Below are 26,761 nucleotides of genomic sequence, written 5' to 3'. Positions count from 1 at the left end.
ATTGAAGGTGTTCTTTTTGGCTTTGGTTATTTCTTTTTTGTACAATCTTGCAAATTCCGTTAGGTTATTTTTGTTATTTTCAGAAGGGGAGTGACGCCAAATGGACTGGAGTTTCCTTTTTTGTGATCTTAAGGATTTGAGTTGGGGAGTGAACCAGGCATTCAGATACGCTACTTGCCTAGCTTTGCGCAGTTTGACAGGAGCAATCATGTCCAGTGCCTTAGTCATAGCATCATTGAAGGTATTTACCAGTGCGTCAGGGTTATTTTCCATTCCAGAGATGGCAGGGAGGAGAAGAGGGATACGTTTTTCAGCAGTGATGTCCTTCTTACTTCTGGTAGGGAGAGGCGGTGCCATATTATTAGGCTTGGGGCTGAGGAGGTCTAATGCGGCAGAGAAGTTTATTAAGTGATGATCTGTGCAGGATTGTGGGACGATATCGGTAATGTTGATGTTGCAGTTTAGTTCGGATACCCAGTCAAGGGTCCTTCCTTTCATATGCGTTGGTGAGAGGACTTTTTGCGTAAGACCGTGGTCATTTAGTAAGGCAGCAATAGATTCAGCATGTTTGTTGTCAGTATCATTAAAGCCTAAATTGAAATCTCCCAGCAGTAGTGTTTGGGAGTGATCTTTGGTGTTGTCGGCTAGATGACCGGTTAGGTCGTCTTCGAAGGTGCCTAGAGGCCCAGGGGGTCTATATATCAAATGGATAGTAGAGTACGGTTGTTGGAGAGGGGCAATTTGGCGGTTAGTACTTCACAGGATGTAAAGGGAGCTGAGGTGGCAAGTCTAATAGGGTGGGTTGTTTTGAAGATGATGGCTAGGCCACCACCTCTGGCATTAGGCCGGTCCACTCTAATGATTTGGTAGTTGTCAGGAACTGCTAACATGAGAGTGCGGCCTCATGTAGCCAAGTCTCAGTTATGGCCAGTAAATCGAGACTGTCATTATTTAAGATGTCTGCAATTTCAGTAGCATGGGCTACCACTGATCTAGAGTTTATGAGGGACCCTGTTAGCATTAGGGTACTGTCAGGGTTGGCAGTTAGCGAGGTTTTGTGAGAGAGGGTATCTCGGTGTGATTTTTAGGGGGAGTTTTGTCCGTGGTATTAGTAGTTTGCGTTTGTGTGGAGAAGGGGTTCTTAGAACGGGTAGTCGTTCGATTATTGACGTTGTTAGGGAAGTTTCTATAAGGTTCATAGATCGGAGACAATCTAGACCCAAATCTCAGATTTCTATCCTTAGGAGGGTTTGTTATGATGGCAGTGGCCATAATGGTTATGATGGCACAGGTAAGTAGTGCCGCCTGGGCTAGTTTAGTCAAGTAGGCAGAGGTCATTTTCAAACTATGCTGAGAACATACTAACATCTAAGTGTTAATTCAGTGTAGATGAAGGGGGGCGGGACTTCTGTGCTATACCTAGCCTATGTTGTAGTTAGAACACATCTAGGCTAGTCAATGCAAAACACTCATAAGCTAAATGCAATTGTGGGCGCAGGGCACATCTAGGCTAGTCAATGCAAAACACACATAAGCTAAATGCAGTTGTAGGCGCAAGGCACATCTAGGCTAGTCAATGCAAAACACACATAGGCTAAATGCAATTGTGGGAGCAGGGCACATCTAGGCTTGTCAATGTAGCCTAGTAACAATAACAGATTAAGATACATGTAATTATTTGAAGCAATGAAGGTAAGTCTAAATATGGCGTGCACAGTGAAGGCTATGAGTACATATGACCGGTGAAGCAGTGATGGTTCAGCTAAGTGCTATAGACCCCTATAAGGGCTGATCATACAACAATAGTAGGGGCTGCTGTTACTTTAATCAGTCTAAGGTCAATAGTTAATAGGCAGTAATTCAGTGGATGCAGCACGTAGGATATATTTGTCTATTCATCATCTCGCAAAAGTGGGGGGTCATGTAAAAGCACTATGAAGGCACACGATATATTACAGTCGCACACGGGAGCATGGTGAGCAGCAGGACTTAGTGCAGAGAAGTCCTTGGCTTCGGCAGCTGCTGGTGGGAGTAGATTGGGAGGGTGTACTGGGCACGGAGCACAAGTTAAATGCAGTCACGTTCAGAAATGTTTAAAGACAGTCACAAAATACCAGCCACTAGGCTTTGATGTTACCTTCAAGACGCATGGGTGCTGGGGTAAGCCACACAGGGATTCCGGCATCCTTGTGGATGGGGATGTGAAAGTAAGCATCCTCCAAGTCCAGCGATGACAAGAAATCCCCCTTCTTCCAGCTGTCCTAGCACGTGATGAATGGTGACCATCCGAAACTTCTGGGATCTGATTTACTTGTTCAAGCGGCGGTGGTCCAGGATGGGCCACCAACCGCCTGACTTCTTCTTGACAAGGAAGTACAGAGAGTACACTCTGGAACCCCGGAGCCTCTTTGGGATGAGCTCTATCCTTATTCAGCATGGCCCGCACCTCCAGTAGAAGCTAAGGGATGTGGATTTCCTGCCTGGCCACTGGTGGTATGCGCGGACACGTCATTGGAATTCCAGGGTGTGTCCGTGGGCCACAGTGTCCAGCAACCAACGGTCGGGGGAAATGGACTTCCTCACGCTGACGAAGTTCGCCAGCTGGCCTCCCAGGGGGTGCGCAGGTGGGGGCCTGTTCAATCTTGCTTTGCCGTGGAGGTGCCTCCCTGGGATCCTTGACGACGGCGACCTCCTCCAGGTTTGCTGCGGCCCCTGTAGGCCTCCTGGGCCGAAGAGCGGGACGGTTGACGGTAGGACGAACTTTCACCGAAGCCTTTGGAGGAACCTTGGGGTTTACCCCCAGAAGCCCAAAAGGATGGCCGTCGCCACTGAAGTGTGCCCAAGGCACAAGCCGTCTCGGTGTCCGCCTTGATGGCCTGAAGAGACTCGTCCACGGTCTTGCCAAACAAATTGTCTGCGTCAAAGGGAATGCCAAGTACCCTCGACTGCACATCCTGGCAAACGTTAGCCCTTAACCAACCTCACCGACGAAGGCAAACGCTGTTGCCCATTTGGCGGAACCCAGTGTCGGCAATGTCCGTGGGCACTGTGATGGCATGGTCCGATGCCACCTCGCCTTCCTGCAGGATCTCCAACGCTTCTGCTCTCTTATCATCAGGAGGGAAATCCTGGAGGAGAGCGATCTTAAACCAGAGCTCCCTGTCGTAGAGCGCCACTATGGCGAGGGCGTTGGCCGCCTTGATGGTTGTCGCCGCCGATGTGAGGACTCGTCCCATGGCATCCAACTTCTTCCCCTTGCTGTCGGGGGGGGATGGGTGGAGGTTGACAAGGAAGAGCCAGAAGATTTACTCCTCGCCGCCACTGAAACCACCAAATCCGAGAAAGGCTGAGACCTCAAACACTTGGGTGCAGAGTCTGGCACCCTGTACTACTTTTCGTACCGGTCCCTCTTCGCCGGGGCCGAGGACGGGTTCTTCATAAGGGACAGCCCCTCATCCCAAACGTCATCCAACAGCAGGATAGACAGCACAGTATTCCTCTTTGCCTCGTGGCATTGGTACAGCAAGCCCTCCTTTTCCTCGGGGGTCAGTTGAAACAGGTCCAAGGCCCTAGAGATCATGGCATGGAACAAGCCTATCTCATCGGGCGGTGAGGCTCTGGGCGGCGGAGACAGCAGGTCTCCTAACCTGCCGCCGTCATCCGTGCCGTGGTCGCTGTGTCCGAGTCCGTATCCTCCCTCGGTGGAGGGGACAGGGGCGATGGGTGACAAGGCGGTGGAAGATGAACCCTCCTCTTCGTGACCGGGGGCACGCCTGATGGCCCCAGTGCAGGTGGATCTTCCAGCCCGGGAACTTCCGTCGGCGGAAGGGGGCATCCTCGTCCGAATCTCCGCACACATGGTGTGAAGTGCCTGGAGAATGTCCACCGAAACGACCGCTGGGGGTTGAGGTGGTTGTTGACGTGGCGGATGTGGGTCCAATGGAGGCAGCGGTGTAGGGTTCTCCAACCCCTCTACGGTCTGCTCCTCCTCGTTGGTCTCGTCACCATCTCGATGTCTCCCTCGTCGGGATCCTTCCCGTAGTACTTGGCCTCAACGAACTTCTTTTCCAAAATGGTCTGGAGCGTAGAAAGCTCCTCCTCAAAGGACATGTCTGTGCCCTCCAGGACTACCGTGCCCCCCTTCTCTGCGACCAGGGGAGATGGTTTTGGGGAGATGATGGGCATCGCCTTCTGCGGGGGCTTCTCCACGGCATGAAACAAGGATTCCCTCCTGGCAGGCAGAGAAACTCTCGCCTTGGGGACCGCACCCTTCAAACCCGCGTCTGCAGCCTTCGCTAGGGATGCCACCAAGCCTTCAATGGAAGGCTTTGCCGGGTGAATCTGGGCCTGTACAACCTTGATCGAGCTAGGGGTCTTCACCTTGGGGGGAGGGTCAGCGCCCCGCTCCCCCCTGGCCTTCTCCAACTGGCCCGCCCAGGACTTCTCCAGAAGCTTACCCAGGTGGTTTGACTTCCTCTTCTTCGACGAACCTGAGCGTTGGCTCGTGGTTGAAGATGTTGGCGACACTGAGCCCGCCCTGGCCGCCGGGGAGCCCGTCGCAATGGCGCTACCTGTGCCAGTGGGCTCACAGTGCTTAGCCTTATGTTGTGCCCCCGTCACCAGAGCGCCCTCAAAGGTCTTAGAAGACCGCTCAGTTTTCTTCTTGTGGCCGGGGGAGGCAGGCTGCCGGGACTCACCCGTAGCAGGGGCCTTGGCCTAGAGCCACTCGGTGAGACGCCTGCGCCGATCCTTCACGGTGCGGGACCATCTCCTTGCAAAACGCACAGTCTTCCTCCACGTGCATTTGGTCTGAATGTAGGCAACAGAGGCATAGGGAATGCCCATCGTCCAAGTAGATGTTCCTTAGGCCACATCCTGGGCAAACCCTGAACAGAGGCCTCGAGTCTTCCTTCTCCTCTGCCATATCCACGCGAGGTAGGACTCGAAGAATCTTCTGGAATCCTCCAAGAAGCGATCTTGACAAAAACTCGCCTGGAAAATCCGAAAACGGGCCCCTGTTAAACCTATGATGGGTCGATGGAGCTTGAGGCTCGATTGACTGAAAAATTGTGTAAAACTCTGGAAAAAACGCAAAACGCAGTAAAAAGCCAGAGAGCTAATCACGAGGACTCCCACTACTCAAGCGTGTGGTAGAAATCTGAAGATGGCTGCCAGGGGAAGGGCTTAGGTAGAGGGCAGTCATTGGCTGGGGGCAGTATGACCCAGAGACCAGTGATTGGTTGTTAGGAGAAAGACAGTTCAGAAGTGAAACAAACAGATTTTTTCTTTCCCGAGGATTCCCAGCCTGACGACAGGGAATATTCATGAGCATGTGAATCCATGCCAGACCCCAAGCTGGAGAACTATCCCCACTGGATGTATTAACTGTAGTAGCTGGCAGCAGTACTGTGCAACCCTGATGGGGAATCCTGAGCACTGTCCCCACTGGAGGTATTAGCTGTAGTAACTGGCAGAAGGACTGTGCAGCACCAATGGTCAGCACTATCCCCACTGGAGGTATTAGCTGTAGTAACTGGAAGCAGTACTGTGCAGCACTGATGGTCAGCAGTATCCCCACAGGAGGTATTAGCTGTAGTAACTGGCAGAAGTACTGTGCAGCACCAATGGTCAGCACTATCCCCACTGGAGGTATTAGCTGTAGTAACTGGGAGTCCTGAGCACTATCCCCACTGGGGGTATTAGCTGTAGTAACTGGCAGCAGTACTGTGCAGGCCTGTTGCAGTCCTGAGCACTATCCCCACTGGAGGTATAAGCTGTAGTAACTGGCAGAAGTACTGTGCAGCCCTGGTGCAGTCCTGAGCACTATTCCCACTGGAGGTATTAGCTGTAGTAACTGGCAGCAGCACTGTGCATCCCTGATGGGAGTCTTGAGCACTATCCCCACTGGGGGTATTAGCTGTAGTAAATGGGAGTCCTGAGCACTATTCCCACTGGAGGTATTAGCTGTAGTAACTGGCAGCAGTACTGTGCAGCCCTGCCAGAGGCCAATGAATGCAACAATGAAAACAATGCCAAAAGACCTGCACAATGTACAAATGGTTTGCAAAGCAGGCAGGGCTGGGCCTGTACCAACTCGGTGGGTTCAGCAGGAGCTGGGTTGCACATTCTCATCTCACGATGCAGAAGGAGGAGCTACTGGTCTCTACAGCCCTCCTCACGCAGTAGGAAGAGCTGGTGTAGAGGATGGGTGCTTAAGGCAGCACAAAATGGAACCACTACACACTTGCATGAAATTTAAATCTTAGTCTTCATCGGGAGATGGTGGACAGTACAGTTCATGCCTCAAGAGGAGCTGCTCAGTACAGCCATGCTCCGTGACAAAGGAGAAGCTGTGGGTCAGTACAGGCATGCTCCGTGACAAAGGAGAAGCTGTGGGTCAGTACAGCCATACCCCGTGACAAAGGAGAAGCTGCGGGTCAGTACAGTTCATGCTTAGTGACCAAGGAGATGCTGCGGGTCAGTACAGTTCATGCTTTGTGACAAAGGAGAAGCTGTGGGTCAGTACAGTCATGCTCCGTGACAAAGGAGAAGCTGTGGGTCAGTACAGCCATACCCCGTGACAAAGGAGAAGCTGCGGGTCAGTACAGTTCATGCTTAGTGACCAAGGAGATGCTGCGGGTCAGTACAGTACATGCTCCGTGACAAAGGAGAAGCTGCGGGTCAGTACAGTCATGCTCCGTGACAAAGGAGAAGCTGTGGGTCAGTACAGTTCATGCTTAGTGACAAAGGAGAAGCTGTGGGTCAGTACAGCCATACCCCGTGACAAAGGAGAAGCTGCGGGTCAGTACAGTTCATGCTTAGTGACCAAGGAGATGCTGCGGGTCAGTACAGTACATGCTCCGTGACAAAGGAGAAGCTGCGGGTCAGTACAGTCATGCTCCGTGACAAAGGAGAAGCTGTGGGTCAGTACAGTTCATGCTTAGTGACAAAGGAGAAGCTGTGGGTCAGTACAGTTCATGCTTTGTGACAAAGGAGAAGCTGTGGGTCAGTACAGTCATGCTCCGTGACAAAGGAGAAGCTGCGGGTCAGTACAGTTCATGCTTAGTGACCAAGGAGATGCTGCGGGTCAGTATAGTACATGCTCCGTGACAAAGGAGAAGCTGCTGGTCAGTACAGTTAATGCTTAGTGAAAAGGAGACACTGCGGGTCAGAACAGTTCATGCTTAGTGACACATGAGGTGGCGCTGTTGTGTAAACATTTACGTTATCCAAACAAGGGTGAGCCTGCATACACACACATGACCCTACAGGGGGAACTATCACTAAATACTCACCTAACCCAGCAGGAAGCACTCTACACTCACATGACCCAGCAGGAAGCACTCTACACTCACCTGACCCCAGGAGGAGGAGACATACGTGCACACTCATATGACCCAGCAGGAGGCACTCTATACACTCACCTGACCCAGCAGGAGGCACTCTGTGCACTCACCTGACCCAGGAGGAGGAGACATACGTGCACACTCATATGACCCAGCAGGAGGCACTCTGTACACTCACCTGACCCAGGAGGCGGAGCCATACATACACACTCACATGACCCAGCAGGAGGCACTCTACACTAACCTGCCCCAGGAGGAGGAGCCATAGGTACACACTCACATGACCCAGCAGGAGGCACTCTGTACACTCACCTGCCCCAGGAGGAGGAGCCATAGGTACACACTCACATGACCCAGCAGGAGGCACTCTACACTCACCTTCCCCAGGAGGAGGAGCCATAGGTACACACTCATCTGACCCAGGAGGAGGCACTCTGTACACTCACCTGCCCCAGGAGGAGGGGCCATAGGTACACACTCACATGACCCAGCAGGAGGCACTCTACACTCACCTTCCCCAGGAGGAGGAGCCATAGGTACACACTCATCTGACCCAGTAGGAGGCACTCTGTACACTCACCTGCCCCAGGAGGAGGAGACATAGGTACACACTCACATGACCCAGCAGGAGGCACTCTACACTCACCTTCCCCAGGAGGAGGAGCCATAGGTACACACTCACATAACCCAGCAGGAGGCACTCTACACTAACCTGCCCCAGGAGGAGGGGCCATAGGTACACACTCACATGAACCAGCAGGAGGCACTCTACACTCACCTTCCCCAGGAGGAGGAGCCATAGGTACACACTCACATGACCCAGCAGGAGGCACTCTGTACACTCACCTGCCCCAGGAGGAGGAGCCATAGGTACACACTCACATGACCCAGCAGGAGGCACTCTACACTCACCTGCCCCAGGAGGAGGAGCCATAGGTACACACTCACATGACCCAGCAGGAGGCACTCTACACTCACCTGCCCCAGGAGGAGGAGCCATAGGTACACAGTCATCTGACCCAGGAGGAGGCACTCTGTACACTCACCTGCCCCAGGAGGAGGAGCCATAGGTACACACTCACATGACCCAGCAGGAGGCACTCTACACTCACCTGCCCCAGGAGGAGGAGCCATAGGTACACACTCACATGACCCAGTAGGAGGCACTCTACACTCACCAGCCCCAGGAGGAGGAGCCATAGGTACACAGTCATCTGACCCAGGAGGAGGCACTCTGTACACTCACCTGCCCCAGGAGGAGGAGCCATAGGTACACACTCACATGACCCAGCAGGAGGCACTCTACACTCACCTGCCCCAGGAGGAGGAGCCATAGGTACACAGTCATCTGACCCAGGAGGAGGCACTCTGTACACTCACCTGCCCCAGGAGGAGGAGACATAGGTACACACTCACATGACCCAGCAGGAGGCACTCTACACTCACCTTCCCCAGGAGGAGGAGCCATAGGTACACACTCACATAACCCAGCAGGAGGCACTCTACACTAACCTGCCCCAGGAGGAGGGGCCATAGGTACACACTCACATGAACCAGCAGGAGGCACTCTACACTCACCTTCCCCAGGAGGAGGAGCCATAGGTACACACTCACATGACCCAGCAGGAGGCACTCTGTACACTCACCTGCCCCAGGAGGAGGAGCCATAGGTACACACTCACATGACCCAGCAGGAGGCACTCTACACTCACCTGCCCCAGGAGGAGGAGCCATAGGTACACACTCACATGACCCAGCAGGAGGCACTCTACACTCACCTGCCCCAGGAGGAGGAGCCATAGGTACACAGTCATCTGACCCAGGAGGAGGCACTCTGTACACTCACCTGCCCCAGGAGGAGGAGCCATAGGTACACACTCACATGACCCAGCAGGAGGCACTCTACACTCACCTGCCCCAGGAGGAGGAGCCATAGGTACACACTCACATGACCCAGTAGGAGGCACTCTACACTCACCAGCCCCAGGAGGAGGAGCCATAGGTACACAGTCATCTGACCCAGGAGGAGGCACTCTGTACACTCACCTGCCCCAGGAGGAGGAGCCATAGGTACACACTCACATGACCCAGCAGGAGGCACTCTACACTCACCTGCCCCAGGAGGAGGAGCCATAGGTACACAGTCATCTGACCCAGGAGGAGGCACTCTGTACACTCACCTGCCCCAGGAGGAGGAGCTGGTCAGCGCATTTCCGCGTGTGATCGTAGGTTGATCGCTTTACTTCCTGCATGCACACCCTCTCCAGCTGGAATTTCTAAAGAAGCAAAAGAGATTGGTATAAAACCTTCAAGTCCCATCGGAGCCTGCTTCCAATGCCACTTCTCTCATCACACTCAGGAGTCTAAAGAAAACATGTACCAACCTGCAACTCTGGACCTCCAGGCGGACCCCTGCACACTGGAGTGCCACCTTGAATTCACTTTTCACCTACTAAACACTACAGAACCCTTCTAGATCAGAAAGCGAACACCATGTGCATATGTCAGAACCAATGACTGTAAATGCTTCATAATGTGCAAGTCAGTCTAAATAGCAAAGGGGGGGGCGCAGTCATGCCTTCCACCTTCTTCAAGAACGCCCAGGACACATTCTACCCTCGAAGATCAGCATTTAGCTGATATGTTACAGGTGTGCAACATCTTTGTCTCCTTCACACTTATCTCTGCGCAGAGCTACACCATTGCAAAAGCACTGTAGGGCTTGAAAGAAAAGAAACCCACCTGCATGCCCTCCGGCCCTGATTGGAGAAAGCCCACACAGCAATTAGCTGCAGATCAGGACAATGTTGGAGACTTGCACCCCTCCAAAGAAACAGCCAATGAGAGCCAGGGGTGATGAATACTCATTGACGGAGAACGCCCCCCTAACACCCAATGCACAGCACTTCCTCTTACTTTCCAGAGCACACTCAGGCTGTCCACCATATAAGCCAGATGCCGCCATCTTGGAAAGGACGTATGAAGGGTCTACTGAGGACACTCAGGAGAACAGACTTTGACTCAGAGTGAGGCAATGACGAGCGGGTTATTTGCCTACTTGAGTGCATCCGCTGATAGGTCTGCAGGAGAATCTCTAACGGAGCCCAATCAGGAGAATCCTAATCCATGATGGCATCAATGGGAAGGAGAGAGAATACCTATCCTGACATCTCTGCAGATAGACCAAGCTTAGCTAATGACACACGAGACAGGACCCTGTGGATCAACAAGTGTTGCATGGCTTTAAACCGCACTGGAAACCTAGGTATACGCCCTAAGGGCAACTTGGGCAATATCTTGGATGGGCAACGCAAGAAAAACCCTTTCTTCCCCTGCACCAACTAACAGGTTTTTAATTTTGCAACTAAAGTTTAAACTTTTGCTGAAGGTTTAGACAGCAGAAACTTTGGGAGTCAGTCTGGAGCTATCTGCAGCCACCAATAAGGACGGATTATTTACATTCATTCTAAACAAGCACAGAATGGCTAAATCTCCCGGCATTCCTACAGAGCACGCTCCACGCGCCACCCCACTGATGCTGCCCTTCGAGTCTGAACAATCTCTGGGGCAGCTGGCGTTCCTGTGCAGAAGGCATGCAGCACAGCTGGAACGTCCGTCTTGTGGTGGGGCCCAGCCTGCCTGGCATGTGGCTTCAACCCTTCTGTAATGCTACAGAAATGAAAGGCAATGGCATAGGATGTTGCCCAGATCATGGCATAGCTGTCCAGCCATTACATTCTGGTGATAGGTTCATTTCTGCCAGAAGAACTATTTTCAGTCTATGCATTGATTCCGGATATAGCAACAAGCTACGGATTTTAGCGGAAGCTGCGGCGTACCATAAGGAGGAGTCGTCGGACAAGTGACCGACATGTTCAAAGGTTTTACTTAAATTAACTGAACAATGCCTAACTAGCCCCATCGCTAGTTCCCAACCTGACAAACTAAAACTAAGGGTGCATGTCAAGTCCAAAATAAAACTCTTCTGTCCGAATCCTAACCACTAACTGGCCCTACCACTTTTAGAAACACCTAACTAAAGGAAAAAGGTAGGCTAACACAACAGCCTCGGTGTGGGCTTCTGCCAGACCCAATTTGTAGTAGACTTGCCCGCAGTCTCAAAGTTCTTTAGTATGCAATGCTATCATTTTCACAATCTTCAGATAGTGTCTTCATAGAACCTATAATTATCTTCAGTATGGCTTGCATTCTTCCCCTTGATAAAGAAAACTATTTATTTTTCCACTTTTCTCAGGTTTTAATTTTGGCTGTCAAATCCCTTCAGGATTACTTGGTAAGACTACTCTTAGTCTCCCACCTACGGCGATTGGGATTCCCCCAAAGTCTTGTGGTTCTCTTGTGGAGGTTTTTATTTCACAATTGCAGAAGTCACTCGCCTCATCGGCTATGCCAGCCTTGGCATACAATGTACATATCTCAGTCGCTATATTTTACTGGCAATGTCTGCCCATTAGTTTCTCTCACTCACTCACTCGTACTACTTATGCAGCTATTCCAGCCTTGACATACAATGTTCATATCCTGTTCCCCCTGCTTTAGTGGAGATGTCTGCCTGTGTGCTTCTCTCTCGTTCTCATACAACTGGCAGTTATTCAGCCTAGACATATAATGTTCATATCCTCTTCCCCCTGCTTTAGTGGAGATGTCTGCCTGTGTGCTTCTCTCTCGTTCTCATACTACTGGCGGTTATTCCAGCCTTGACCTATAATGTTTATATCCTTTCCCGCCTGCTTTAGTGGGGATGTCTGCCTGTGAGCTTGTCTTTCGTTCTTGTACTACTGCCGGTTATTCAGCCTCGAGACATACTGTTCATGACCTTTTCCTCCTGCTCTAGTGGGAATGAGTACCCGTGAGCTCGTACCTTTGGCGGCTTTCCAGCCATGACATACAAGGTTCGTAACTTTTTCCCACTGTGTTCCATACTCGTGTCGGTTTTGGGACACAGCTGCTATGACTGGGCCCTGAGATGGGAGCATTACAAGAACACCATCTTTAGCCCAACTCACACCCAGGGCAGAACTCTGGATTGGATTGCACAACATAACTGCCCACTCATCACCGGTAACACTCCCACCCCATGGTCTGACCACCTAATCATCCTCTTTAGCATCCTCACCACTAGCGTCCCCGCTAAAACCCCCACCCCAACCCCTCCCACCCTGCCTCGCCAGAAGCTCCCGGCAGCTCACGAAGGAAAGGCTACTGCCCTTCCTCCAAGGCCCAGCCTTCAGACCACCTTTCTCTTCAGACCCAGAAACACTCGCAACAGCCAATGATGCTGCCATCAAAGCAGCCATCAACACCATTGCCCCTCTCAAACCCTGCAAATCCAAACCCACTACCTACTCCAACTCATGGTTCACCCCGGACCTCCTTACTCTCTGCAATGAGAAAAAGGCGGCACTCACACAGTGGCAAACGTCCCACACTGACACAGATAAGATCTTCAAAGCTCAATCCACTAAATAAAAAAAGGCAATCACCCAAGCAAAGGCCAAATCATTTGAATCCAGAATCTCGGAAGCCCAATCTGGCACTAAAGAAATCTTTGCCATTTTTAGGGAGCTCGAGACACCCACTCCCGCCCCCCAAAATTTCACCAAAGACAAAACTTGGTGTGATGACATACAAAAGGCCATGCACACCAAGTTAAGCCTCCTCAAAAACAAAACACTAGCCACTAAACAAGCCCTACCTAATAAACACATCCCTGTCCCACCACCTGCCCCAGACCCCCCCAACCTTTCTCCTTCAAACCCATTCAGGAAAAAAACATCAACATAATGAGGAACATCTAACCCTCAAACTGCAAAGGGGATGCATGCCGGCCCCCATTATCAAAGACTGCACTGAAGCGCTAGCACCCTTCCTGACAGCCTTTGTTAATGCCTCCTTTACCACAGGGAAAGTTCCCACTTCCCTCAAGGAAGCCTGGGTCCGCCTTCTCCTAAAAAAACAACTCTCGACCCCACCTCCCCCAATAACTACAGACCTATCACCACTGTCCCATTCCTCCTCAAAATACTGGACAAAGCAGCCTACCTGCAGGTTCAGCACTTCATTGAAGAAAACAAACTCCTTTGACTCCGCCAATCTGGTTTCCGCCCCAGACACGGGACTGAAACCGCCCTTTTTGACCTGAAAAACCAGATGGACGATACCAGAGACACGGGTAAACCAGCACTTCTCCTACTCCTTCACTTATCCGCGGCCTTCGACCTCGTAGATCATGACGTCCTATGCCACCACCTTTCCTCCACAGCCAAATCTTCCCCAGAGGCCACAGCATGGATCACCTCCTTCCTACAAGACAGAACCATGCAAGTATTCCCCGACCTAGCCTCCACCTCACCAACCATCATACTCTGTGGTGTGCCCCAAGGCTCTTGCCTCTCCCCCACCCTATAAACATCTTCACACGACCCCTCTTCCTCATACTCGACGCTATGGGCATCTCCTACACCAACTACACCGACGATACACAGATCCTCCTCACCCTCACTGGTAACTATGACGCCGAGTCCCTGACCCTCAACAACCTCTACAACACCATCCAAGCCTGGATGGCAGACAATGGACTATGCCTCAACTCCGACAAGACTGAACTCCTCCTGGTAGGTTCCCCCCGACACGCTGAAAAATCTGGACTCACAATTCAGCCACTTCACCATCGACCCCATTAAAATTCCTGTCTCAGATTCAGTCAAAACTCTTGGAGTCTACCTGGAATCTAGCCTATCCATGGACAGACAAGTCAATGCAATAGCCTCCACTGCTGCATATCATGCCAAACTTACCAACGAAGTCAGACCCTTTCTCTCCAAAGAGATCTGCACCAACATAGCCAGAGCCATCACCGGCTCTAGGCTAGACTATTGCAATGTACTCTTTCTAGGAACCTCCAAATAATACCCTAGAGAGACTACAAGTCATACAGAACAACGTTCTCCGGGCAGCCCAAGGCATTGCTAAAAGAGTACACATCTCTGAGGCCAGGAAAATAGCCCACTGGCTCCCAATAAAGGAAAGGATTGTCTTCAAGCTCTGACACTGACCCACTAGTGCATTCACCTCACTGCTCCTGCCTACCTCTCAAAAAGAATCCACCCCGTCTCCACTACCATGCCAACCAGATCACTGTATATCAACATGCTCTCTGTGCCACTAGTAAAAAGAGCCAGAGCGGGGGATCTAGCTTCCCTTATCTCGCGCCCACTAACTGGAATGACCTACCTCCCACTATCCGAGGTGAGGCCTCCCTCACCACCTTCCGCAAAGCCTTGAAAACCATCCTCTTCACTTAAGACCCTACACATCAGCATGAATACTTATCATATGACCCTCTGCATAAGTTGTAATATAATGACCAATTGCAATGTCTGTAACACCAGTATGATGTTCTGTAGTATTCATAATGTACCAACGACCGCCACTATGCCTGTACCTGTGTAACTATGTTTTTTGCAAGTAACAGTGCCTCAATGCCCTTGGGCTGCTTGCACGCTATATAAATATAAAAAATAAATAAATAACAGCAGAGTTCCCAGTGAACAGGGTGTGTGGGCAGTAGCACCAATGAGAGCGCAGCATGATTGTAGTATGTGAGCATTGACAGTTGTATGGCATGACAGATAGACCAATGAGGCTGGTGGACATCTGCATTGGAGGGAGAACAGAGATTTGCACGGCAACAGTGGGGCCATGCGGAGATCAAGGCCTGCTCATAAGGTGACAACACAGCCTACCCTTTCTCAAAAGACAGTACAGCCAAATGAGACCACAGCAGAATGCACTCGTTTTCTTTCCCAATATCATCGGATAAATTACCTGGAAGTACGCGTTCTCGCACAGCAGGTCATAGCATATATCCAATGGGCTTGCGCAACTATCCTGGGAGGATGAGGTGCCAGGTTCCATGTTGTCAGCAGCCTTGTTGCGTGCAGCCCTTGTCAGGTTGTGAAGGTAATGGGCTGCCAGCGTCCAGAAATGGAGCTCAGACTCATCCCCGTAGAGCCTGGAGAGAAAAGGGGAGTTAGGTGTGCAGTGTGTTTACTGATCCCAGATTTAGAGCCAGCACTACAAGCTGGAATCATTAACCTAGAAAGTAATGCTTCTGTGACTGAGCCAGGTAATAATTAATATGTTAAATTGTGCCTTTATTCATAAAGTAAACCAGTGTAAATCAACAATGTTTCTCATAGAAAAGGGAGTGCTGAGAAATGTCCCAGGGTAGAAGGTGGGTCGGTGGTTCACTTGCCGTCTTGACTTAAATCCAGCAGCTTGGGTAGATTTGGATGTGGTCAATCTTACTGTAAATCCAAAGCAAGGGGAGTGCAGCCTAGTGCTTCAGCATGTACTTCAAAACATGAGAGTGGTCCGTACATTAATTAGGCCACAACCGTAGCTGGTAGAATCAAATAAAAACACATTAACTAATTTTTTGTGAAGCGCTTAATACCGGAGGCCAATCTCGAAGCGCGGGACTGGGATGCAAACCTGCGATGCTCTGCGTTGTGTTGCTTCCAAGACAAATGTGTTGCTCTGAGCTGCGATAGACTGCAACCGCTTAGAAACAGAGTAAGGACACATAAAGCTCATAAGGTAAATGGGAATACAGATTTTCCTATTTGGTGTTTTATAAAAAGCTACAAGACTGACAAGTAGCCATGGTGTGTATTTCGAGAAGGCAACACCCCTGATCACTAGTCATTTCACTTAAGGAATAAATAATGCATTTATCTTGCACATGAAGATGTATATTGTCCATAAAACTATCAAATACAGCATGCAGACATTTTCCTTAAAGCTATTCTGTTCCACTGCTGTTTGTAATGAATGGTTGTTAAGGAGAATTCTCATTTATGGCTAATTTCTCTCACATAGTGAGTTCCCCAGCAGCTTTGCTGGACTTCTGGAGTTTATTTATTTCCACTTGGTAAGAGTGAGAGCTTTTCCCCCACTCTTACCTGGGTTTTGCTATGTGTTTCTGCCTGTTTTTGTGATTGTGGACTCTGAAGTACACCACTTCAGTAGCCCCCTTCTTTTTGTGCGTCACACAGCACCTTCAGTGCCGTGGCACAGGGTTGTCTTTGAGACTTCCCTCGACTCCATTTCTGAGATGACTACTGTCCCCCAGAAAAGGGTAAAGTTACCATTAACTTTACTTAGTCAATCTACCACAGATCCAGTACACCCCATCTTCCATTGAGTACTGGAAAGGGTTAACTCGTATCCCTTTTTATCTGTACCTCCTAGAGCATTGCTTCGCTCTTTTAACATTTAGACTTGGCTGGTGGCAGTGGTATCTACCCTAACTTTTCTACCGCGATTATATTAGATGTTTATGTTTATTATTATTTGAATGTGGTACTGTTCTTGGCTATTATATTAGCCTCGAACATAAACCCGCTTGACCAAATCATCTTTCTCTAGGCTCCGGTTGGGTTTATTCACCATTTCTTTTTGTTAAAATCCTTCTTGTGTTTTACTTTGCGCGGCAAACTAGGTTCGCCTTCTTTGTTCACTGTCTTTTGGCGGGCTTCTGCCCAGAAGCCCTCCTCAAGGAACCTGGGTGTCTAGGTGGTCTGAATGTGAGGGAGGGGTGTAGTCACCCCCTGCACAGGGTATCCTAGGAAACCCAAGTCGCACTTTGTCATGATTGGCCAGGGTAGTTATCCGGGCTGGACAACGCCCCTGCTGGGTGATTGACAGCCAGGCTGCATGAATGGGGGTTTTTTTCGCATAAAAGGCAGGTCTCTTGGACTAGAAGTCAGAGAGTCGCCACTGGAACTACAAGGAACCGAAGAGAAGCGGAGAGAATGACGGGTGCTGCAACTACCCCGTCCCGGTGAAGCCCTGCTGCAGTCCTGAACTATCTGCCCTTCAACAACTCAGAGAAGATCCAGTCCGGAGTCTTCTTCCCTTGAGCTTGGTGGGGATAACCAGCTCATCTTCTACAGCCAGAGGATCCTCTTCCGTGGTCAAAATCGCTGCACACTGCTGTAGTGGTCCGGATAGCCACCTGAAGAGCCTCTCCTGTTTTTAAGGAGCGCACCTTTTATTATGTGTCGCTGCTACCGGCCTCCTCCCTGTGTGGTGCAGACCCTCCTCGGACGTCCTCCTTCTCGACGAAGCTCCAGGAATCGTGGGTCTGCGGGAAACCAACAGGAACAACTGCCAGGGCACCAGCTGCACCATTGGAACAAGGTACTGTGTTCTGTTGAGGAAACTGGGTGAAACTCTTTTCTTCATCTCCAAGGCTTGTCCTCGTCTTCCCTCCTTCTTATAACTTTTGCTTCCGAACATTGACAATATCAAAGTACTTTTTGGCTCAGTTGAATCGTGAACTGTTAGACCGTGTGATCTTCGGCAACTGGCCCCGGTGTCTTCGACCCTAGCTCCGGCCCTTTGACTTTTGAACTCCTGTCTCTGAGCGTTTCTTGATTCTGCCTGCCTAACCAAGATATTGCCTGTGATTTTTTTGCCTCCAACTCACTCTGGGTATCGCAGGTGCTAAGTGTGTTTTTGCCCCAGTAGCATTTCATGCCACGGATACGCGTTTGTTTAGTAGACCTAGGACTGTAAAAAAGTGATCGCAATCGTATCCGCGATAACGTGTTTTTGTGCCTAATACCGGTCCATTCCAACACAGGGTACTTACCTTGAGATTTACTGTACAAAGTGAATTGGTTAGTTGTAGTATATTTAACGTGTGGTTTTTATTGAAGTTTAATAGAAGTGTTGTGTTTATAACGAATGGTTTAAAAATAAATGTACTTATATTTTCTACCTGAAACCTTGAGTCAGTGTTTGCTTGAGTCACAGTAATTGTGATCCCTTTGTGTAATCTCTGCTATTGCTCATATACTCTTGAGATAAGCCTGGCTGCTCCGCTACTGCTACCACTCTAACATAGTAGTACAGGCTTGTACCAAAGGTCAAACTTGTATAACCACCTGTATTCTTAATTGTGTGTAGTGGTCCCTAAGGGTACTGCAAAGGATTCTGCCTAACAATGGTAACATAACAGTGACTTCTAAAGTAACGTTCTCCCATGGCTTCAGATGAACTATTCAATGTAACACTTTCAAGATATGGTAATGTGAAAATGACCTTTAATTGAATTGTGTGCCGGTTATGTAAGATCTGTGGTCAATTCCACACACCTTCATTTTAGTATTCGATGTACGATTGATGTTGACTGCAGCTTATAGTGTATAAAAGTGCAGGATTTATTTGCAGGAAATGAAAGTGAAAGTGGAAACAGAAAAAGTTTTCATTTTACATACTAAGATACATCCTACAGAATATGTGTCAAGGTTTTTTAAAGTTGTGTTGTTTAAGAGTGTGAAGTAAAAATATTTTGCTTGAGACTTTCCAGGGGTGAGTGCTGGAAGAATGTCCAACTAAGGGGAAGTATTGAGCCCACTGGCAACCTGTAGATCCTTGGCCAACCACAGCACATCCTCACTTACTCGTAGAGCTCATCTGGGAAATCTCGTACTTCTCTAGAAACCAGGGGGTTCTACAACAAAGGGTGCAAGGTCACCTTCCTAGTCGTGAATGTCATACATCTTGGACATGAGAGGTTTCAAGGGGAGAGGAAAGTACTCCAGAGGAGCTGTGATGCTGTACAGTGCCGACCAAGACGAAGCAGGAACCAAGACCATGATGCCCGCAGGCGGGGTCTGTCAGCTCTGCGGAACCCCGGCTGCATCTGGCTCCAGGCCCGTGGGCATGCAGAAGTGGGCTCCAGCAGGTAGCTTGCCGGACGCAACAGCCTCCTCTGAGCCCCTTACTTCTACGGTTAAACCATCGCAAAAGCTATGTAATGACCTGGCATCTTTTTTTATCACGAAAATCGATGTGATTCGATCTAACATCGCTAAATCTCCCACTATGCAATCCTCCTGCACTACCAGCTTTGTGCCACCCACCGTCACTGACCCCCCTGCTAGCTGGTCTACCTTTCCTCTGTTCACTGAGGCAGAGGTTCTAGCAGCGATCCTCAAAATTAAATCCTCCTCCCCAGAGGATGCTATTCCGGCAAGTATTATGAAGACAATTGCCCCAGACATTCTGTCTGACATCACAGCGGCTATAAATAACTCTTGCTAGTCTGGATTGGTTCCGCCGGAGCTCAAATCTGCTAGGGTCATTCCCCTGCTTAAGAAGCCGTCACTTGATCCTACTATCCCTTCTAATGTTCGCCCCATATCCCTGCTCCCGTTCCTGTCTAAACTCTTGGAATCTCTGGTCACGCCCATTCTGTCCTCCTTTCTGGAATCATCTAAGATCTTTAATCCTGCCCAGGCAGGCTTTAGGCCAGGAAGAGGGACGGAGAGTGTGCTTGTCTCAGTGCAAGACGATATGTCCAGACTTGCTGACGCAGGTGGAGTTGGAGCTCTGATTCTGCTGGATCTGTCCGCCGCATTTGATACAGTGGACCATCCTATCCTCCTTTCACGTTTAGCACAAATCGGGATCTCTGGCTCAGTCCTGGCTTGGTTCACCTCTTTTCTTACAGACTGCACTCAGACCCTTACTATGAACCCTTTCCTCTCTTCCCCTTGTGTCCTCACTTGTGGTGTCCCCCAGGGGTCGTCTCTTTCCCCTATCCTATTCAATATTTATATCTGGGCGCTCGTCTGCCTTATCCGCTCGTATGGACTCAATTGTTATTCCTACGCGGATGATACTCGAATCCTGATCCGCTTGGATCAGGATCATTCCGAGGTCTCAGCTTGTCTTCATGACTGTCTAAAAGCAGTTGGTGTCTGGATGGACCAAAATTGGCTCAAGCTCAATGGCGATAAAACAGAGGTGATGTTGGTGGTTTGTCCTCCCAGCACATCACTATGGACCCCTGCTTTTTGACCTACTTCATTGGGCCCCCTGCCCTGTCCAGTGGACAAAGTAAAGAACTTAGGGGTCATTCTTTCCACCTCTCTCTCCATGTCCAATCAGGTTTCAGCGGTCTGCCAATCCGCCCACCACCAGATTAGGGTACTTAAGAGGGTCCTCCCTATGATCCCAGAAGCTATGCGCCCTGCTGTGGTGGCTCCACTAGTCCTCTCACGATTGGACTATTGCAACTCCCTGTACCTCTCTCAGCCGGTGGGCCTTCTCCAGCGTCTCCAACGCATGCAGAACCTGGCAGCTAGACTGGCCACAGGCTCTTCCTATGGAGCACATATCTCGCCAGTGCTTCGCCAACTTCACTGGCTTCCAGTGGCTCAGCGAGTTAAGTTCAAGTCACTGTGTATTGTCCACCGGGCAATCCAGGGCCTAGGAGCGGAGTTTCTTCAAACCAAATTTGTTCGATATATTCCGGAACGCAATCTTTGCTCCTCGACCACCAACCTCTTGGTGGTCCCTAGGTACAACCGGGAAAGACTCGGTGGCAGAGCTTTTTCCATTGCTGCGGCCAGGCTGTGGAACACCCTCCCACTGCTACTCAAGTCTACCTCTAACCATTTGGCTTTCAGGAAAGCCCTGAAAACAACTCTATTTTAGCTCTCTGGCTACCACTGTTCTTCCTGCTCGGTAGCTTCCTCACCAGCGCCATGATGCCCTTGGGCGACCGTGCGCTCTACAAGTCCAGGTAACATAACATAACATAACATGGGGGGCCCCCGTTGGTGCAGCGGCCGATGGCGCCGGGACCAAAGTCAAAGGCGCCCAGACCGAAGCCACTGACGCCTTGGCAAAGATGTCAAGCATCTTGAGGCGAAAACGTTCCCATTCCTCCCGGGTGGAGGACTGCGTAGGAAAAGGTACCTGCGCCGGTCTCTCCGGAGGATCCTTGGAGCAGTGGATCTTCTTGTTGGTGGGAGGAAACACTCTTGTCCTTTTCCTACTCTTTGCACGGAGAGACGGAATCCATCAGAAAGCAGACGACTTCTCCATCTATCCCGGGTGGATTTTCAGACTGCAGTCATTGGTTTTCACTGCCACAACTCACTCCTCCAGCCAAGAGCACTTTGCATAGTTCTGAGCTACTGTCATCACCTATTTAGGTCAATCAAGAGCCCATAACATGCTCAGGTTCTCAGTGAGTCTGTAGAGTTCAAATTAACTGGGAGTCTCCTTGTTTTAGTCGGTCGATGAGAATTCGGGGTACAGTTTCTCAACAAACTCTTCTGCCTCGCGAAGTTAACCAGGAAATTTTACTTATCTTTCTTGGTGGATCGGCCAACTCCACCAGAGTCCAGAGTATGGCTCCCACCTCGTCTTACAGCCTTCTCGCCCTTTCCACCCCTCTACACATTGGCCCCGGTCACTCATCCTCTCTGCATCACTCTGACCCTCTCCGCCTCTCTGACCCTCTCCGCCTCTCTGACCCTCTCTGCTTGTTTTAGCCACAGCCTCTCTCTGCTTCTCAGAACCTCTCAGCCTCTCCCCTTCTCAGCCTCTCTCCATTTCTGCACAAGCAAGTATCATTTAGTTTCTTTGGTGAGCTTGTCATTCCCACCTGAATTCAGACTTTGGCTCCTGGCTGGCCTTTCACGCATACTCTTTCTTGCTTTCCTTTCCTTATAATATTTACACCTTTGTCCCTGATGGCCTTCAGGCCCAGGTTATCTAGCCTTTCCATTTCCCTAGCCCCCTGGCTACATCAGAGCTTGGGCCCCAAAGGATTCACTGTCTGCTGCCTCCAAGCACTCGACCATCTGGGAGTGGGCAATGCTGGTGTTCTCGTCTAGACTTCTGTCCACTGCTTGATAGATTGATTTAGTTTATGTAAAGCAACGTGTCGCCCATTGGGCTCAGAGCGCTTGAACATGACACAACAAACAAGGTATCACAACAACGAGGGAGTGGAAACCGCAAAGAGTCAGGGTGGGAGCATGTCGAGCTATTTATAATAACAAGTCAGGAGTTTTATTGAACAGGAGGGTCTTAATGCCCCTCTTGAAATCTGTGAGGGAGGTTTTTTGCTAGAGCTCGGGTGAGAGTGTATTCCATAAGGTCGGCGCCTGACAGTCAAACATGGTACCTCCAAAGGTTTTTAATTTAAATCTTGGTTGAAATATGTTTAAAGGATCGTGAGGTCATAAACAACCAGGAACGAGAGTGGTAAGACAACTGGATAAATACTGTGGTGCCACTCCCTTGAGTCATTTGAAGGTGATAGATGGAACTTTATGCCTGATCCGATGTTGGGCAGGGAGCCAGTGCAGATGTTGGGGCGAATATGGTGGAGAAGTTTCGTGACATATCCACATAATACACAAACCTGGGCTACATGCGATTTCATTGACAATTCTGCATCTAGAATAATGCTCCCGGTTTTTACCTTCTCAGATACGTTGATTTTATTCCCAGCTATGAGAAAGCTTTCATATTCTGATGGCAATTTCCTAGTTTTTTATTTTACCCGAGGCTATAATCAGAAACTCAGTTTTGTCTGCATTAAGCGCTAAAGGATTCATGTCCATCCATTCTTGAATTGCTTCATATGCTATACTGATAGCTGAAACTTCTTTGGTATAGCAGCCTGATCATTCGAAGACGATGCTACCTCCTCAGTCTCCAACCTCTTGCTGCCTCTGACGACCCTCCTGCAACTCATCTTTTCTCTTCTCCAGTTTCTACTGGTTTCACACCTCTCCTTCCTCGTCCCATTCCCTTCCTCTTCTTGGAGTTTCCTTTTCCTTACTGTTCCCGTGCACGCACCTCCTCATGGTCAACCTTTCCTCAAACTCCCTTGATGCCGGCCTCCTGTTGCCCCTTTATACCTATGTTCATTGAAGAATTGGGGAAATTAGGTACTGACTGGGGCCACCAGGGCTTTCCAGGTCTTGGGCACATGTGATTAGATGATGGCAAATGGGCCTTACTCGGGCCAAGGTGAATTAAATAATGTTTGCTTGAATTGTTGCCATCCTGCAGCTCTGTGGAAAGAGGCTTCAAATGGGGGGGGGAGAGACCCAATCATGGTCCTGACGGGGCACCTGGCCCATCCATGGTTTCCTCATGCTGCCTGCCTTCTTGAAACTGGTACACCCACCAGTGCCTTTCCAAGTGTCCCCTGTGGTATTGAAGACTGGGTAAGATCTAGAGTGTCTGTGGTTAGTTCCACAGGCAGTACTCGCTTAATTAGCTCTTATATATTATCCTTGTGGTCTGCAATCAAGGATAGCAATTACCTTCCGTGTTGTCGAAAGCTTAAGTCCTTCATGTAACGGGGGCTGAGAGGGTGTGGCAGGCCTGTGTTATGGGGCATGGAATGTGCAAGAAGCCCTGGGGAACATTTATATACCACTCCTGGGGGTTGGCATTGCAGAGCCTGCTCTGCCACCAGCAAGCAGGGCCCACTTCATCACAGTCCTGGTCTCTGATACACGGCTGCCATCCACATCTGATACAGCTAGTCAGTGCACTCATAGGACACGTATAAGAAACAATCGGTGTCAAAGGAACTCGCTCTGCTCACCGGAAAAGATAAAGGTTTGTGAGGTGAAAGTTACCTTGCAACCAGTAGACAGCGCTGAAGAAGAGAAAATTCAGGGTCCAGGAACAGCCTCTTGATGTCACTGAAAAGACAGACAACATGAGTTCCAAACCTTGCTAAAGTAAACGTAATATCCACCTTCCGTGAAAACAGTCACTTTAAAACATGTCCTCATCAAAAGCTCCTCCAAGGGAGAAGACAGTAGAATGATAGCCCCTCCCCCACTCTTCATTACTCGACCACATTCCCAAAACATTAAGGTGAGAAGATACTGAAAAGGCGACTCACAATGAAAGGTTCTGCCTACTCCCCAAAGCCCTAGAAGCCTTCTGAACCCAGCAGTCTGATGGTGACCAGGCAACGTAAAGGCTACTAAAATATCTAACAACCAATTATCAAACGGTCAGATACTGTCATGGATGCTTGAGTATCTGGACGCGTTCTCTCAGGACAATTACTACAGTACAGGATTAGATGGCGAGAAACCATTTCAACGGCTACAGGAATACCTGGAAACCAGTCATTAATACCAGGAGCAGAGGGCCAGACCCAGTAATGGCTAGCTGAATGGCAGAGTGCTAATTAGTACAATTATGCAATAGTAGGCACAGATGGTCAGGTACCACCATCGCTACCTGAGCACCTGGGTGTATCCCATACAATCAACAGATGAGCATGTGTCTTATTTATAGTCTACTTTGTAAGGCAGCAACTGAGAGCACAGTCACTTCACGCTGCACCAGGGGAGAGGAGGAGAGGATGGGGAAGGGCACAGGAGAAGGCGTCTCATCATTCTCAACCTTGGGGCATGGTCTATCACTTGAGCACTGAGGGGGACGGCAGAGATGTGCTAGAGCAAACACATGTATACAAGACAAAAGAAGAAGTGCATCACTGTGAATGGCAGAGCAACCAGACCCAGGATGGGTTAGGTGTGTAACACCAAATGTCATACCTGTATGACTTAAATAGGTTCATTATTTCTGATAGGTAGATCCAGCTATCAGAAAGGGCCAAGACAACCAGGGATCAGGATACAAAAGCAATTTTGAACAAGAAGTCCTTAAGTCTTAAGAACAGGTGATTTTGTCTTCCGCGCCGAGGGTGATCACTCCACGGCCACTCCGGCAGCGTCCAAGGTCCTCGTAAGCTTCTTAGCTGAGTGTACTAGAGCTTGCGGACCTTAAGAGCCCAGTAGGGTCTTACCTTTTGATATTTTGCATGCAGTACTCTAGGATGGAGCTCCAGCAGGCACAGTGCATAATGCAGAGTTTTGAAGTCAATACAAGTGCCAACTGGTAGCCACTGGAGAGATTTCAGCAGCCAGTGATGGGATTTCTGGGTCTCTGACCTAAGACCACCCCTAGCGGTCTATTTTTTAAACACGCTTAATGTGGTGAAAAGGGCATTTGGACAAGCCCAGGTGTAGGTTGCTACTGTAGTCTAGCCAGAAAGGTACCATGGCTCTGAAGGAGATAGTAGAAAGTCTACCCATAAAAGTGGGTCAAGAGAATGGAAAGGAGGAGGAACAAAAGAGCAGATGTAGATCATTCCTGCTTTGGAAGCATTGAGCGGGAAGCTGTTATCCGTCATCTGATCTTGGATGCGCAAGCGGCATGTCAAGATGTGGCGGGACCCCACCGCTCATGCTCCTGACCCAGAGACGATATGAATGTCTGATGTCAGCTAGGGGCTTTGGGTACTGTTCAGCCAGGAAAAACGAACCCTTGAGGGACACTCGTCATAGAGGCATTACAAAGTTAGCAGGCTGGGCTTGTCAAGAGAGGATGGGGACCCCTCAGACTGGGGTGGGAGGCATACAAGGGTGGAAGCCAGAGCAGTTCCTAAGTCAGAGGGGGAAGGGAGCCATTGGGAGGGCTCCAGTTACTGTCCCCCTCACACACAAAGTGCCTATATCTATTTGGTAGTACCCCTGTGGATCACCCCATTGCTCTATGGGAAGATTCTGGCCAGTCTCTTATTTCAGGAAACTACAGAGACCAGAATTCCCAGCAGATCACCCATAATACAACAGCCACCAGAGCCTTCGCAAGACATCGCCTGCCAAGTGACCCACACCGGCACCGCGGGGAGACAAAACCACAATGCCACACTGCTGCAACCATACGCAGCGGAACCCTATTTGCCGCCAGCAGTTCCAAGTGTATGCAATGATAGAATGGCGGCGACGCAGCTCCATTAAATTAACTTTAGCAGACAGCTCACATGGAGCTCACCCTCAAAGAAGCCCGCAGACATTTACCAACTTACCTGCAATCTTGCCATGGAGCGGCTCTCAGATACGCGCTGGAACATTATTCACTGCGGGCCGCCACTGACTATGCTCGGCGGACCCGCGAAGCTGAAAGAGCCAGAGATTAGCCCCTTTTGAGTGTTCTCCTCTATGTAATACCTCTCGAGCAGGGAAGAGCAGGCAAGATCGTCCCAGGGAACCAAGGAGAGAAGGAGGGGATGAGGATAAAGCGGAGCACAGGAAACAGGAAGGTCAGGTCATTGGAGGAAGAGGAGGTGGCATGGTAGACCGAGAACAGAAGGAGGAAGGATGTGGGCAGGAGCGTGTAGGGGATTTTCAGAAAGGTGAGGTTTTAGTTGGTGAGAGAAACCCATACCTTGTTGTGAATGTGCTTGTAAGGCATGTGAGAGTGTTAAGGAAAGAATAGAGGGTGAGAGGAGGGTGACTGAGTAGAAGGCCGAGTGCAGTGGTAGTGGTGTGGAAACGGGAGCATAATAGTGATGGGAAGAGGGGTGGGTAATAGTGTTGTGGGGAGGGTAGTTGTGTAATGGGGAGGGTAGCAGTCTTGTGGGCATCGTGGTAGTATTGTGGGGAGAGATGGTAGTAGTGTGGTAGGGAGTGTAGTAGTCTTGTGGCGAGGGGCGTGTACCATTAGTGGTGAGAGTTTTAGGAGCGAGTAAGATA

The 26,761-nt window shown here is 49.9% G+C and overlaps 1 protein-coding gene across 1 annotated transcript in view; it reads right to left on the bottom strand.

The window, feature by feature from the left end:
- The window catches only part of WDR11 (WD repeat domain 11), a 1,001,187-nt gene that overhangs the window by 69,684 nt on the left and 904,742 nt on the right, over positions 1 to 26,761 (bottom strand). Inside the window, exons 22-24 of the mRNA XM_069611952.1 lie at positions 23,840 to 23,905; positions 15,195 to 15,381; positions 9,527 to 9,622 (exon numbers count right to left, since the gene is read on the bottom strand). Coding sequence (XP_069468053.1) covers positions 9,527 to 9,622; positions 15,195 to 15,381; positions 23,840 to 23,905 — 349 coding nt within the window. The remainder of the gene's footprint in view (positions 1 to 9,526; positions 9,623 to 15,194; positions 15,382 to 23,839; positions 23,906 to 26,761) is intronic.

The sequence above is a fragment of the Ambystoma mexicanum genome, chromosome 8 (genome assembly GCF_040938575.1).
Source record: "Ambystoma mexicanum isolate Mex_15411 chromosome 8, UKY_AmexF1_1, whole genome shotgun sequence".
NCBI lineage: Eukaryota > Metazoa > Chordata > Amphibia > Caudata > Ambystomatidae > Ambystoma > Ambystoma mexicanum.
This window is presented reverse-complemented; position numbering and strand designations above follow the sequence as displayed.